This window comes from Ranitomeya imitator, chromosome 7, assembly GCF_032444005.1.
Source record: "Ranitomeya imitator isolate aRanImi1 chromosome 7, aRanImi1.pri, whole genome shotgun sequence".
Classification (NCBI taxonomy): Eukaryota; Metazoa; Chordata; class Amphibia; order Anura; family Dendrobatidae; genus Ranitomeya; species Ranitomeya imitator.
This window is the reverse complement of record NC_091288.1, coordinates 171,646,755-171,663,207: the sequence shown is the minus strand read 5'-3', so window position 1 is coordinate 171,663,207 and position 16,453 is coordinate 171,646,755. Positions and strand designations below refer to the sequence as shown.

Here is a 16,453-nt window from a genome sequence, read left to right as displayed (position 1 = left end):
TCATTTTTACTGGACAGCTTCAACTCCACTTATACTAATTTGTATATTCCCTACATTTATGTCAAATAATGGTTATACTATTACTTTACAGGGTCTATTACGTTGTCTTATCCATACTAATCTTAGCAATACATATAGCTTAAAATTCATAGTCTACTGCAACTTCAAAGCTAATTTAATTTCTAGTATAAGAGAGTTACAGATATCGTTTCCCTTGTTAACATATATTGTACTCAATACTCTCTTAAGTATTATTTTTATGCTACATTACCTTGTAAATTCTTACAGTATATGTGATTGCTTGTCTCCCCTATCTTCATAGGGGTTCTTTCCCTACTCTCGTATCCCCCCCCCTTACCCTCCCTCCCCCTCCTTATCTACCCTTTCCAATCAAAATATAAAACCCAATAAAACTTTTGGAAAAAAAAAATATGTTAGTTATGTTATTTTCATGCACTATTGCTGTTTATTTACTGCATGGTATTTGCTTATCATATTTTTATCTTGAATTTAATTTAAGGTGTACCTCTAATAAAAAAAAACCTACTTTCCATAAATCAATAGTAAAAACAAAGATAAGAAAATTTGTACCATATCATATTACTAAAAAAAAACTATTTTTCTGGTTATTAGACTCTATTCTATTAGTCTTCTATTACTTCCCCTTCCTCCTGAACGAATCACTCAAGAAATAAACTGCTATGAGGCCTTCCATACACTATAGAGAAGGAGAAGAGACGATCATGTTCACTTACCTTTATTTATCAAACAAGCAGCATCATGGAGGACATTATACAGCAGGACTAAGCCGTGTTGCTGTAAATCCAGCATTGGGAGGAGACAGAAATCCCTTTGGAAACCACATCAGTATATGCGTATGTCTGTACACCTTTCCATGTGTCTCTGCAGCCCTTCCCTCCTGCCATTTCCCTAACCTTTTTTCCATAGATTAATATGGACAGCCATTGTAAACTTATCCCTTAATAAGCTGACAACTTGCCTCACTAACGGGACAAATCTTATCAATTAAATCTAGGTAAATTATCAGGGAAAAGGTAAAAGGAGAAGAAAGGGAGTCTGAAAAGAAAGTGGAGAAATGAAGAAGTGAAACATGTTAAAGTAGTATATGTGATATATTAAAAAAAAAAACTTGCCTGAACTATGAAAATCTGTTTTCCAATTTGAGCTACACTGACAACTTTTGTAATTACACCAACATCGGTTTTGATCAATTTCCCATTACAATATATTATTTTTTATTTTAGGCAGCCTCTTCTGGATGCTCTTCCATCCTGTGGAACTGAAGCCTGTGTTGGTTTAATGAAAGAAATTCTGCTTTCAAAAGAATTAGAAGATGACAAAGTGGAATCATATCTGTGGTCACTGGCGTTCATACCGGAACCAACATCCGGGATGATCGGCTCTCTCACTGTGAGTTTTTAACTAAAATTAAGGTTTTGATAATTATCCACTTTTTCTTAATTGATCTGTTTGGCTTCTCTGATAAACGAGTATTGGTTGTATTTAAAGATATTGTGGAAATATTTTTATTAAAACCTTTAACAAAGTAATACTTTAATAACGCAAAAAAAGTTCTCAATAGTAAATTGGTTGGTTCCGTTCTATCTATTAGTGAATCAAAAATTCATTCTTACTCATCATTACTCACTATCATTAGGCACAAGAATAAGGCTGTCGTGAGAGAATCGCATCACAACTGTGGAGAAGACGGAGAACTTAATTTCTCCATCTTTTCCACTGTCTGAGTCTGCGGATGTCATCCGTGGGCAGTCCAATGTTTTACACACACCCATGTGATCCAATTTGTGGAGCCACTCACAACAGGCTGAGATTTTTTTTCTCAAGAAAAACACAGATTTGTTCTGCCCCACAGTATAACATTGATCCAAGTGCTATCAGATTAAACATCAGATAGCACTCATCCCAGTTATGGTGCTGGCACTCAGTGTTTTGACACCCGTTCATTGGTCCTGTTTGGGCTTACGTCTGAACTCCCGGCAAAACTGGTTTCAGGCGTATGCACTGATTTGACCATAGACTATAATGCCGACAGAGTGAACATGTTCTCTGTTGTGTATCATTTCTACTTCTACCAGAGGTGGACACTCAGACGTAGTAGACTGCATCTACATGTCTCTCTCCAGTAGGTGTATCGCCCAAAAAATCATGCTCACGTTCACCATTATAGTCTATGGCCAAGTTGGTGCATACGCCCGAAACCAGTTTTGCCGGGGGTTCAGATGTAAGCCCTAACGGGACCAACGAACTGGTGCGAAAGCACAGTGTGAAACCTTATACACTTGCGTGAGCGCGCCCTTAGGCACAGAATACCTAGCGTGCATTCCTAATCAAAAATCAAGTGACATATGACTTCAATATCCAACCTGAAATTGGAGCCGTAGTCACACCCCGCGGAAGTCAATGGATCCTGTGCACAACACCCCAACTGACAACTCTTTAGCTCGGATTAGGGTTTGAGCATGGCATCAATTACTCTTTTTTTTTTACGATGGTCAAATATTATGTATTTTTTTAATAGAAAACAGTGAATAAAGACTGAAAAATGCTTTGCTGTAAAGAAAATAAACTAGTTTTACAAGGTAAAAAGTCCAGCATTGATATTGACGTTCTGTGACTCATTGCCGTTGACATCTTGTGTGTATTACAATGCTAATTCTCTTAAGGTCAGCAGTATAACTTAGGACAGCTGAAAATAATTCTATACAGTTGTTCAGAAGAATGTTCCATTTGATTATGTGTAAAATGAATACAGTCTGCTTCTCATCGCGGCTGCAGCACTGACATTTCATATATTTGTCATTTAAAGGGACCATGTGTTCATCACTTATTATTGTTTCTACCAATACACATTACTAATGTCACCTTACATATACACTTTATGGTTAAATATATGTGGTCAGCTGATCATCACACCTGTATTTACTGTAGACCCTCTAATATTATAATTACTCTTCAATTTTGGTCTAGCCCAAACCCTGAAAAAACAGCCCCATATTGGACCATTGTCCACATTCCTTCATAGTTTACGGTAAGCACTCTTCTATTCTGGCTTCTGAGCATTACCCACTCCCAGTTTTCGTCCATCAGACTGCCATGTGCAACATGATTTTTCACTCCAAGAACATGTTTCCTCTGCTCTGAGTGTCACGCTCTCTGACCAGTCTCCCTGACTGGTGGGATTGAGCTTGGGGGGTTTGTGGCCCCACTGTGCCACAAACCGGACTACCCTGGAAGGGGCATGACTATGACAGCTGCCTGGGTTTTCGCTGGAGCCCCTGATGGTGAGGTCAGGCTTGTGCAGCAGGCAGCTGCCAGGTGCTACTCCTGGGTGGTGTCTGGCTGTGGCTGCTGATCCCACTTGGTAGACAGGAACACTAGGATTGGTGCGGGCATCACACAAGTATCAGGCAGGACTAGCAGATGAGCACGGATGAGATTCAGACGAGTAGGCTGGCACGGCTGAGACACAGGGCTGGCAGAGACACGGCAGAGAACACAGGGCTGGTAGGCACAGCAGAGAACACAGGGCTGGCAGAGACACGGCAGAGAACACAGGGCTGGCAGAGACATAGCAAAGAACACAGGGCTGGCAGAGACATAGCAGAGAACACAGGGGTGGCAGGTGTGGTGTATGAAAGAACAGGTAGGGACCTGTTCACACAGGAGGTGCAGGTATGGATATGTAGTGTGAAGATTTGTAGTATGAAGAAACAGGTAGGGGCCTGTTCACACTGGAGGTGCAGGTAAGAAAACAAGCAGAAAGGAATGAAGTATGAAGGAACAGGTTGGGACCTGTTCACACAGGAGATGCAGGTACGGAAACAAGCCAGAAGGAAAGGAGAATGAAGGAACAGGTTGAGACCTGTTCACAAAAGAAGAGAACCACAAGGCTGTGGATAGGAGTGGTAGAGCAACAAGAGATAGCGCAGCAACAGAAGCTAAGCAGAGCAGAACCGCAAAGAATGCGGAGAGGAGCTGCAGCAAGAGATTACTGCAGCAGCAGAAGCTAAGCAGAGCGGAACCGCAAGGAATGTGGAGAGGAGCTGCAGCAAGAGATTACTGCAGGAGTGGAGCAGAGTAGAATGGAGCAGAACCCCAGGAGTGCGGAGCAGAGGTAAAGCCACAAAGGTACAGAGCAGGCAGAGCTGCAAGAGTGCGGAGCGTAAGCAGACTGAGAACACAAGGAAAGACACAACAGGGAAGGAAGCCACAGACAAGGAGACCGAGATAAGACTAAGTACAGACAAGGCAATGGAACAAGACACAAGGACAAAGACACAGGGACCAGGATATTCTGCCTCCTGGAGGGCGGACAACAAGATCAAGGCAAGGCAAAAAGAAAAGCCTCTAGAGAGGGAGTAACACAGAGCAAGGCCTGGGAAACTCAGAAGCTAGACACTAACTTAGCTAACATATTGCACAGGCCCAGTCCACTGGGTGGAGCTGCACTAAATACTGGAGGCCTCTTGGTAATTGGTCAGCAACAGATTAGACAGATGCACCTGATATCTATAAGAACCAGAGAGTTCAGGCGCCGCCTCCCTATGCACACAGCCAGGAAGCATGCAGAGGGCAGAGGCACGGAATATGGAGCTGGCAAGAAATAGAAACCGCATCATGACCTGGAGCAGTGGGTAAGATAGTGTGAGAGATGAGAGGCCATGCCGTGATGCCAGCAGAGTTGTTACAGTACCCCCCCTTATGGCCCCTCTTCTTCAAGCCCGCCAGAATAACTTGTAGAAGAAGGAGAGGAGTACACATAGTCAGAGCCATCCCAACATTCCTCTGGTAGAATGAGGTAGATGAGACATTAGAGATCTCAGGTTGCCCAGTCTCTTTGAGTCCAGCAAGATCAGCTTCCCACACTGAAGATACAAGAGCCAGGACTTCTTTCACCTGGTTGACTGAAAGTAGTGACTTGGAAGCTTCTGATTTGACCTCAACATATTCCGATTCTTTGGAAACTGAAGACACCTTCACTGGATCCAACTTAAGAAAAAAAATTGAACCTCCCCGTTTAGACTGGTGGAAAGCAGAGATGAGAACACTTCTGTCTCAGGATCTTCACCCAATAGCCAGATGGAAGCATACATACAGGAAACATCTTCAGCCTGGTACCCTGAAAAAACTGGACCTCCTCTTTTGGATAAGAGGATGAATAAGTCTCTGCCTTAGTATCAAGTAGCCACTTGGAAACAGAAGACATACATTCAGGAAGCCCCATCAGCCTGTTACTCTGACAAAACTGGACCATCTCTTCCTCCGGATTGGTGAAGAACAGAGATACAAGATTTTCTGCTTCAACTTCTTCATCCACCTGCCACATGGAGTCTGAAGGCGTCTTTACAGGAAGCATCTTCTGCCCATAGTTCAGAGAAAAATCTTTAAGCGACAGGGATGTTCCTGGAAACTGGTCACTGGTATTGTCACTGGAGGTGTGCGGAGAGGGCGCCACTGCTTCATTTTCTTCAGTGGCGTCAGCTCACCATGACTTAACCAGCAGATCAGGTGGAGAAGTTGACAACACTGTAGACTAACCTTGCATTATAGGAACTAGAGACCTCAGGAGACTACGTAGCTCAAAATGCAGCACCATGCTGGGTCTTCGGACCGGACTGGGCAGTAGAGTAACCGGCTCAGAACAACCAATGGGCAAACTGGTCAGCAATTGAAAAACAAATTTCTTTGAATATAATGCTCCGATTTGGAGCTGTAGCAGTCCCTTCAACACTGGACTGTTCATAAGTAGGACTCGGCATTCACCAAACACCTTCACAGGATTCTGGAGCTGTGGAACAGGAACCACACATAGACTCCATCTGGTTTGCAACTTGAACACATCTGCAGGACTGAAGCTCCCACAAGGCACCAGAACAGACACAGACTTTAGCGGAAGGGAGTTATTCTCACCAAGGGCAGTCTCTCCTACTGGCCCAAGGTTTAGGAGCTTTAGATCCCCTGGACAGAGACCATCCAGGTGTTCCTCACAACAGCAGCAACATTGTATGCCCTTCTTCTGGCTGCTTTCAGGCTGCTGCTTTGCCAGCCCACTCTCATCAACCTTCTTAGGCTTCACACGGGTAGCTGCTTTAACGAGTAGAGGAACTGGAGGATCACAGACGATCATGGCTTGACGTGGAGGTTTCTTCACGGGTTTCGCCTGTCTGGAGCGCCTCTCAGATCTAGATGGGGAAGACTTCACAGGAGCAGTAGGACGAGGTATGTGAAAGACTCTAAGGAAGGCCACCAGGAAGGCCCCTAGGTTCATGACGATAGGATCCCCTGCTTCCCAGAGGGGAGTTATCCATATTAGAGCATCTTTGGCCAGGTAGGACATGATGTAGCCCACCTTGACCCGGTCAGAGGGGAAGCAAGCTGCATTCTGCAGGATGTAGCGCAAGCACTGTTTCAGGAACACCTGGCATTCTTCAGGATTCCCATAGAACATAGGTGGGTCAGCTGGGTCGTGCTCCTCCTCATAGGCCTGAAGTTGCTTGAATAGAGCATTAGAGACTATAATTGGGTCAGAAGTCTCTTCAATCTGAACCACCCTTGGTGGAACAAATTTTTCAGGTTGCTCATACAGGCAGAGAGAAAGTTCATCATGTTCTGCGAGCGGTAGGACATGGGATACAGCAGAGGCCATGGCCTGTGCAAACTGTCACGCTCACACCCTGACTGGTGGGCTTGAGCTGGGGGGGGGTTTGTGGCCCCACTGTGCCACAAACCAGACTCTGATGGTGAGGTCAGGCTTGTGCAGCAGGCAGCTGCCAGGTGCTACTCCTGGGTGGTGTCTGGCTGTGGCTGCTGATCCCACTTGGTAGACAGGAACATTAGGATTGGTGCGGGCATCAGGCAGGACTAGCAGATGATCACGGATGAGATTCAGATGAGTAGGCTGGCACGGCTGAGACAGAGACACAGCAGAGACACGGCAGAGAACACAGGGCTGGCATGCATGGCAGAGAACACAGGGCTGGCAGAGACATGGCAGAGAACACAGGGCTGGCAGGTGTGGTGTATGAAAGAACAGGTAGGGACCTGTTCACACAGGAGGTGCAGGTATGGATATGTAGTATGAAGAAACAGGTAGGGACCTGTTCACACTGGAGGTGCAGGTAAGAAAACAAGCAGAAAGGAATGAAGTATGAAGGAACAGGTTGGGACCTGTTCACACAGGAGATTCAGGTATGGAAACAAGCCAGAAGGAAATAAGAATGAAGGAACAGGTTGGGACAAGTTCACACAGGAGATGCAGGTACAGAAACAAGCCAGAAGGAAAGGAAAATGAAGGAACAGGTTGGGACCTGTTCACACAGGAGATGCAGGTACAGAAACAATCCAGAAGGAAAGGAGAATTAAGGAACAGGTTGAGACCTGTTCACACAAGAAGCGAACCACAAGGCTGCGGATAGGAGTGGTAGAGCAACAAGAGATAGCGCAGCAACAAAAGCTAAGCAGAGCAGAACCGCATGGAATGCGGAGAGGAGCTGCAGCAAGAGATTACTGCAGCAGGAGCGGAGCAGAACCGCAGGAGTGCGGAACAGAGGTAAAGCCACAAAGGTACAGAGCAGGCAGAGTCACAAGAGTGTGGAGCGTAAGCAGACTGAGAACACAAGGAAAGACACAGCAGGGAAGGAAGCCACAGACAAGAAGACCGAGATAAGACACAGACAAGGCAATGGAACAAGACACAAGGACATAGACACAGGGACCAGGATATTCTGCCTCCTGGAGGGCGGACAACAAGATCAAGGCAAGGAAAGGAGAAAAGCCTTCAGAGAGGGAGTAACACAGAGCAAGGCCTGGCAAACTCAGAAGCTAGACACTAACTCAGCTAAGACATTGCACAGGCCCAGTCCACTGGGTGGAGCTGCACGAAATACTGGAGGCCTCTTGGTAATTGGTCAGGAACAGATTAGACAGGTGCACCTGATATCTATAAGAACCAGAGAGTTCAGGTGCCGCCTCCCTATGCACACAGCCAGGAAGCATGCAGAGGGCAGAGGCACAGAATATGGAGCTTGCAAGAAATAGAAACCGCATCATGACCATCAGCAGTGGGTAAGATTGTGTGAGAAATGAGAGGCCATGCCATGATGCCAGCAGAGTTGTTACACTGAGGTCCAGCGGTGCCATGCTTTGCACCACTCCAATCAACTCATGACATTGTGCTGGTGATTTTAGGCTTATGTGCAGCTTCTTGACCATGGAAACCCTTTTCCTGACCCTTAATACTTGTGCTGGTGTTACCACTGGAGATAGTTTGTCATTCTGTTGTGGGTGATTCTGTAGAAAATGTATGTGATATTTTTGCAACAGCTTTTGGCAGCCCTACTTTGCGAGTTTGTGAGGTCTACTGTTTCATGGCTCAGCTGTTCTTACTTGTAGTTGCTTCAGGTTCACAAAATAACACTTTGAGGAATAGTCTCAGGTTTGTAAGTTATCCCCTATACATTGAGTAAGAGTTAACTTCCCGATCGCTGGTGGTTCCACTGCTGTGACCCTCACCGATTCCGAGTACCAGTGTGACAGGACATAGTATACCCTGAGTCCAGACTGTACCCGGGGTTACATTGGCCTAGGCTTGATTATACCCTGGGTATATTATGGCCTGGCCCATTTCATACCCCCTCATGCCAGATTATACCCCCCTTGGTATCAGCAGCATTCAGAGATATACAGAAGAATTACTCAATTTTTCAACATCTTATTGGGGTTCAGGTTTGTCAGGTAAGTTATCTGAGAAAACAACTGACATACCGTATATACTCGAGTATAATTTTTGGGCTGAAAGTGCCCCTTTCGGCTTATACTCGAGTCAAGGTGGGTGGCAGGGTCGGCGGGTGAGGGGGAGAGGGCGCTGAGGCATACTTACCTGCTTCCAGCGATCCTGACGCTCCCCGCCTGTCCTACGGTCTTCGGTGCTGCAGTTCATCCACTGTTCAGCGGTCACGTGGGACCGCTCATTAGAGAAATGAATAGGCGGCTCCACCTCCCATAGGGGTGGAGCCGCCTATTCATTTCTCTAATCAGCGGTGCCGGTGACCGCTGATAGAGGAAGAAGCTGCGGCACCGAAGACCAGCTGTACGGGGGAAGGAGCCGGACGCCGGGAGCAGGTAAGTATCGCATATTTACCTGTCCCCGTTCCAGCCGCCGGGCGCCGCTCCATCTTCCCGGCGTCTATCTGCACTGACTGTGCAGGTCAGAGGGCGCGATGACGCATATAGTGTGCGGCGCCCTCTGCCTGATCAGTCAGAGCGGAGAGACGCCGGGACCGGACGCCGGGAGCTGCAAGCAAGAAAGGTGAGTATGTGTTTTTTTTTTTTTATTGCAGCAGCAGCAGCAGTGGCACAGATTTATGTGGAGCATCTATGGGGAAATATGAACGTGCAGAGCACTATATGGGGCACAGCTATGGGGAAATATGAACGGTGCAGAGCACTATATGGGGCACAGCTATGGGGAAATATGAACGGTGCAGGGCACTATATGGCAGCTATGGGGAAATATGAACTGTGCAGAGCACTATATGGCAGAGCTATGGGGCAATATAAACGGTGCAGAGCACTATATGGCACAGCTATGGGGAAATATGAACGGTGCAGAGCACTATATGGCAGAGCTATGGGGCAATATGAACGGTGCAGAGCACTATATGGCACAGCTATGGGGAAATATGAACGGTGCAGGGCACTATATGGCAGCTATGGGGAAATATGAACGGTGCAGAGCACTATATGGCACAGCTATGGGGATATATGAACGGTGCAGAGCACAATATGGCACAGCTATGGGGCAATATGAACGGTGCAGAGCACTATGTGGCAGAGCTATGGGGCAATATGAACGGTGCAGAGCACTATGTGGCACAGCTATGGGGCAATATGAACGGTGCAGAGCACTATATGGCACAGCTATGGGGCAACAATGAACGGTGCAGAGCACTATATGGCACAGCTATGGGGCAATATGAACGGTGCAGAGCACTATATGTCAGCTATGGGGAAATATGAACGGTGCAGAGCACTATATGGCAGAGCTATGGGGCAATATGAACGGTGCAGAGCACTATATTGCAGAGCTATGGGGCAATATGAACGGTGCAGAGCACTGTATGGCAGAGCTATGGGGCAATATGAACGGTGCAGAGCACTATATGGCAGAGCTATGGGGAAATATGAACGGTGCAGAGCACTATATGGCAGAGCTATGGGGCAATATGAACGATGCAGAGCACTATATGGCACAGCTATGGGGCAATATGAACGATGCAGAGCACTATATGGCACAGCTATGGGGAAATATGAACGATGCAGAGCACTATATGGCAGAGCTATGGGGCAATATGAACGGTGCAGAGCACTATATGGCAGAGCTATGGGGTAATATGAACGGTGCAGAGCACTATATGGCAGAGCTATGGGGCAATATGAATGGTGCAGAGCACTATATGGCACAGCTATGGGGAAATATGAATGGTGCAGAGCACTATATGGCACAGCTATGGGGCAATATGAATGGTGCAAGCACTATATGGCACAGCTATGGGGAAATATGAATGGTGCAGAGCACTATATGGCACAGCTATGGGGCAATATGAACGGTACAGAGCACTATATGGCACAGCTATGGGGAAATATGAACAGTGCAGAGCACTATATGGCACAGCTATGGGGAAATATGAACGGTGCAGAGCACTATATGGCACAGCTATGGGGCAATAATGAACGGTGCAGAGCACTATATGGCACAGCTATGGGGCAATAATGAACGGTGCAGAGCACTATATGGCACAGCTATGGGGCAAGAATTATCTATTTTTATTTTTGCTTTCAAAATATTTTATTGGGTTTTCAACTTTAACATGGAATGGGGGAGGGGAATTGGGGAGGGAGGAGAAGGTGTAGAGGGTAGGGGGAGGGAGGGGGGGAGGTAGGGAGAGGGTCAAGGGGGGGTAAGGATGGGGAAAAGGGAGGGAAAAATCAAACCCCCTAACTAAGAGGGGGGGGGGGGGAAACAGAACCGTTTTCACATTTGAAGTGTATATATAATAAATTGCAGGAACTATGTACAGGTACAGAAACAGAATATTTTGAAATTCACCGGTAGCTGCTGCATTTTCTACCCTAGGCTTATACTCGAGTCAATAAGTTTTCCCAGTTTTTTGTGGCAAAATTAGGGGGGTCGGCTTATACTCGGGTCGGCTTATACTCGAGTATATACGATAAGTCTTAAAGTTCTAAACACATAGACTTTTGTTACTTGAACCACAAAACTTCAGTCAGTAAAAATATGAAACTTCCATAAAGATATAATGAGGTAAATAATCTTACTGCACTTCTCAGTAGTTACATATTAAGCTGCATGTCTGTGTATGATAGAAAGAGATCTGCACACTTTTCAATCTGAGAAAACCAGTGAAGAGATAAGATCAAGTTAGAATTGCATTCTAAGGTAAAAGTATTTATCTTACTGTAATCTCAGATGTAATGACTGTTCACTACCAGTCACAAGAAGACTCTCACTTCCGTTTTCTCATGGGCTATTAAATAGCATATTTTTCTACACAACAAGGAGTGCTGCTTTCATCTTTTTTGATAGATATGAGATAGATAGAGGATAGATAGATAATAGATAGATTGAATATAGATAGATAGAAGGAATGAGATAGATAGAGAAATAGATAGATAATAGATAGATAGAATATAGATAGATAGATAATAGATAGATAGATAGAATATAGATAAAAGATAGATAGATAGAATATAGATAGATAATAGATAGATAGATAATAGATAGTTAGATAATAGATAGAATATAGATAGATAGATAATAGATAGATAGAGAGATAATAGATATATAAGATAGATATGTAATATGAGATAGATATTAGATACAGTTAGGGCCAGAAATATTTGGACAGTGACACAAGTTTTGTTATTTTAGCTGTTTACAAAAACATGTTCAGAAATACAATTATATATATAATATGGGCTGAAAGTGCACACTCCCAGCTGCAATATGATAGTTTCCACATCCAAATCGGAGAGAGGGTTTAGGAATCATAGCTCTGTAATGCATAGCGTCCTCTTTTTCAAGGGACCAAAAGTAATTGGACAATGGACTCTAAGGGCTGCAATTAACTCTGAAGGCGTCTCCCTCGTTAACCTGTAATCAATGAAGTAGTTAAAAGGTCAGGGGTGGATTCCAGGTGTGTGGTTTTGCATTTGGAAGCTGTTGCTGTGAGCAGACAACATGCGGTCAAAGGAACTCTCAATTGAGGTGAAGCAGAACATCCTGAGGCTGAAAAAAAAAGAAAAAATCCATCAGAGAGATAGCAGACATGCTTGGAGTAGCAAAATCAACAGTTGGGTACATTCTGAGAAAAAAGGAATTGACTGGTGAGCTTGGGAACTCAAAAAGGCCTGGGCGTCCACGGATGACAACAGTGGTGGATGATCGCCGCATACTTAATTTGGTGAAGAAGAACCCGTTCACAACATCAACTGAAGTCCAGAACACTCTCAGTGAAGTAGGTGTATCTGTCTCTAAGTCAACAGTAAAGAGAAGACTCCATGACAGTAAATACAAAGGGTTCACATCTAGATGCAAACCATTCATCAATACCAAAAATAGACAGGCCAGAGTTAAATTTGCAGAAAAACACCTCAAGAAGCCAGCTCAGTTCTGGAAAAGTATTCTATGGACAGATGAGACAAAGATCAACCTGTACCAGAATGATGGGAAGAAAAAAGTTTGGAGAAGAAAGGGAACGGCACATGATCCAAGGCACACCACATCCTCTGTAAAACATGGTGGAGGCAACGTGATGGCATGGGCATGCATGGCTTTCAATGGCACTGGGTCACTTGTGTTTATTGATGACATAAGAGCAGACAAGAGTAGCCGGATGAATTCTGAAGTGTACCGGGATATACTTTCAGCCCAGATTCAGCCAAATGCTGCAAAGTTGATTGGACGGCGCTTCATAGTACAGATGGACAATGACCCAAGCATACAGCCAAAGCTACCCAGGAGTTCATGAGTGCCAAAAAGTGGAACATTCTGCAATGGCCAAGTCAATCTCCAGATCTAAACCCAATTGAGCATGCATTTCACTTGCTCAAATCCAGACTTAAGACGGAAAGACCCACAAACAAGCAAGACCTGAAGGCTGCAGCTGTAAAGGCCTGGCAAAGCATTAAGAAGGAGGAAACCCAGCGTTTGGTGATGTCCATGGGTTCCAGACTTAAGGCAGTGATTGCCTCCAAAGGATTTGCAACAAAATATTGAAAATAAAAATATTTTGTTTGGGTTATGTTTATTTGTCCAATTACTTTTGACCTCCTAAAATGTGGAGTGTTTGTAAAGAAATGTGTACAATTCCTACATTTTCTATCAGATATTTTTGTTCAACCCTTCAAATTAAACGTTACAATCTGCACTTGAATTCTGTTGTAGAGGTTTCATTTCAAATCCAATGTGGTGGCATGCAGAGCCCAACTCGCGAAAATTGTGTCACTGTCCAAATATTTCTGGCCCTAACTGTAGATAATAGATATATAGAGGATAGATAATAGATAGAGAATAGGTAGCTAGAAAATAGATATTAGATAAATAGATAGATAGGTGACACGATAGATACAAATTGACAGATAATGGAAATACTAATCATGGCTGATCCTACTTTATTTCATAAATCTACTGTCCACTTGCTGGAATGATCCTGAATATACATTTATATCCAATGGACACTTTTCCACCAGAGATTCCCAACCAAGATTCTTTAAAATCCCTTTAATAATTCATCACTAAGGCTGGTTTCACATTTGCGTTTTTTGCCGCTGCGTTTTAGCGCAAAAAAAGCATGCGTTTTTTTCCCTATATTTAACATTAAAAATGCATGCGTTTTTTTTGTATGTGTTTTGCAGCGTTTGACGACGCATGTGTCTTTTGCGGCAAAAAGAGTATTGCTGTCTATGTAAACGCATGCGTTTTTAAACACATGCGTTTTGTTGCGTTTTTAAACGCATGCGTTTCAATAGAAAAAAACAAGTATACACACTGATAAGCCATCCCCCACCATCAAGGTGATAAACGGATCCAAACCCTAACCCTAACCCTAGCCCTAGCCCTAACCCTACTCCTAACCCTAACCCTAACCCTAGAGATCCAAACCCTAACCCTAACCCTAGGGATCCAAACCCTAACCCTAACCCTAGGGATCCAAACCCTAACCCTAACCCCCACCATCAAGGTGATAAAGGGACCCTAACCCTAGGGATCCAAACCCTAACCCTAACCCTAGGGATCCAAACCCTAACCCTAACCCTAGGGATCCAAACCCTAACCCTAAGGATCCAAACCCTAACCCTAACCCTAACCCTAGCTATTTCTATTTATTGTGGGTTTTCTAGTTGATTTTTATGATTGCCAGCTGTCACACACTTCTCATCATGCGTATTAAAAAACGCAAACGCAGGAAAAAACGCATGTAAACGCGTCAAAACGCGGCAGTTTTTTTACCGCATGCGAAAACGCATGCGTTTAAAAAATGCAACGTTTGCACGCGTTTACATGCGTTTTTTTCACCACCTGTGTTTGCGTTTTAAACGCAAATGTGAAACTAGCCTAAATAATGGTATATTAAAATAACATCTTAAGTAGCGCTTCATATTACTGATCTGTTTTATACAATGAACTAAGAAAGGTACCAATGACAAATGTGGGTATACACTGTATTGTTTGGCATATCCATGAGAAACCAAAGACAATCGTATAGAGCCTAAAACATGTCTTGGGTGCAGGCTTTGATATATTGCCTATAACACGTTTTCCCCGGCAGGAGAGTTTGGGCATTTTTGCTTTACAATAGCATAAATTATGGATCGTGTTTTCCAGTTTTTGCTACAAGACCCCGGAGCTGGACTGAGTGCATACCTGGCCATCACCTCCATGGTCCATCACTTCTGCTTGGCCAATAGAGCCTGTCATGAACTCCCGGAAGTACAAAATGTGATGAATATTTTGAAAGAACGCCTGGGAAATAACTGTACTGCACAAGAACCTGAAGGAATACAACAGGTACAGGTAAAGTGATGATGGGCAAACATTAATAAAGCCCATCAGAGAAGAAGTCTCATTGTGATTTTCATAGATTGTAACACTAATATGGAATCAAACTAATTATTACTTTGGAAGTTTTGGAATATTGGATTATTTTATTTGTGTTTTCTCATCTTTGTTTAGATGCAGGGCTTTTTAAAGGCTGTAGGAAATGCTGGAAGGGCGGCAAGTTCACTAATACCTACACTCAGCTTGTGTGCTCTCCTGAAAACCAGTCCTGAAGGTACAAGGCTGGCGGCGGTGGACGCTTTCAGGAGGATTCCCTGCTCCGCCAATGTAAGTGTCTGTCAGAGTCTAGACGTCCTTTGTTTTACACCACATTCTTCATCCACAAAGAGGCCTTGAAGTATCTCCCATCTTTAAACAGCATTTCCACTCGATGGCACAGCATGGGTACACTTTGCCCGCTGTTCCTCTATTTTCAGCTTTTTCCTAAAATCTAATATATAGTTTAAAAAATGAAAAATTATGATTTATTGTATTCCTATTACATTTTTGTGCTTTTTGTGTAGCTATCTTATCATCCAAAGCCAAAACCAAACCCTACCATTATCTCTAATTCTAGTCCTATGCTCTGACCTTAGTCATAGCAAGAATTCTAGTCCTAAACTTTTTCCTACTCCAAGCTCTAACTCTAGTGCATGTCTTAACCATAGTTAGGGGTAGTAAAAACTATTTAAAGGGAACCTGTCAGCAGGATTGTGCACAGTAAGCTACACACAGTGATATCTGGTGATGAAATCTGTCTTGTGGTTGTTGTTTAATCTTTATTTTCAGTTTTGAGTTAATGATCTGCTCGTGCTTCGGTGCGGCCTGTGGGGGTCTTCATGTGGTGCTCTAATTAGGTATCCCTCAGTGACCTGCCCCCTATTTTACATGCTGAATATTATATATATATGCATCTTGAAAAAAAATCCCCTTCTGCAGGCAGGCGCCAGCGTTGGCGCCTGCGCTGCAGCCTGATCACATATTATTATTATTATTTATTCTGATAGCACGATTTATTTATAATATGTATGTAATCCTTTTATTTCATGTTATCCATAAATTCCTAAAAAAATAATTACGAATGAACAAAAAAAAACTTGTTTGGGAGAGAAGAACAGTCAAAACGTGGCGCCCTAAGTGTGTAAAAACAATAAATAATAGTCTTTGATGGACAAAGGCTGGGTTAAAAGGTTTGCCACTATACATAAGTGTGATTGAATTTTTACTAGTAGGAATTGTATTGTGTTTTTATATAACCTGAAGAAGGATATATACTGTATCCGAAACACGTTC

General features: G+C 43.8%; 1 protein-coding gene across 1 annotated transcript in view; it reads left to right on the top strand.

Moving 5' to 3' along the window:
* Positions 1-16,453, top strand: part of LOC138646122 (uncharacterized) — a 437,282-nt gene that overhangs the window by 69,184 nt on the left and 351,645 nt on the right. Inside the window, exons 10-12 of the mRNA XM_069735585.1 lie at positions 1,266-1,431; positions 14,948-15,130; positions 15,296-15,448. Coding sequence (XP_069591686.1) covers positions 1,266-1,431; positions 14,948-15,130; positions 15,296-15,448 — 502 coding nt within the window. The remainder of the gene's footprint in view (positions 1-1,265; positions 1,432-14,947; positions 15,131-15,295; positions 15,449-16,453) is intronic.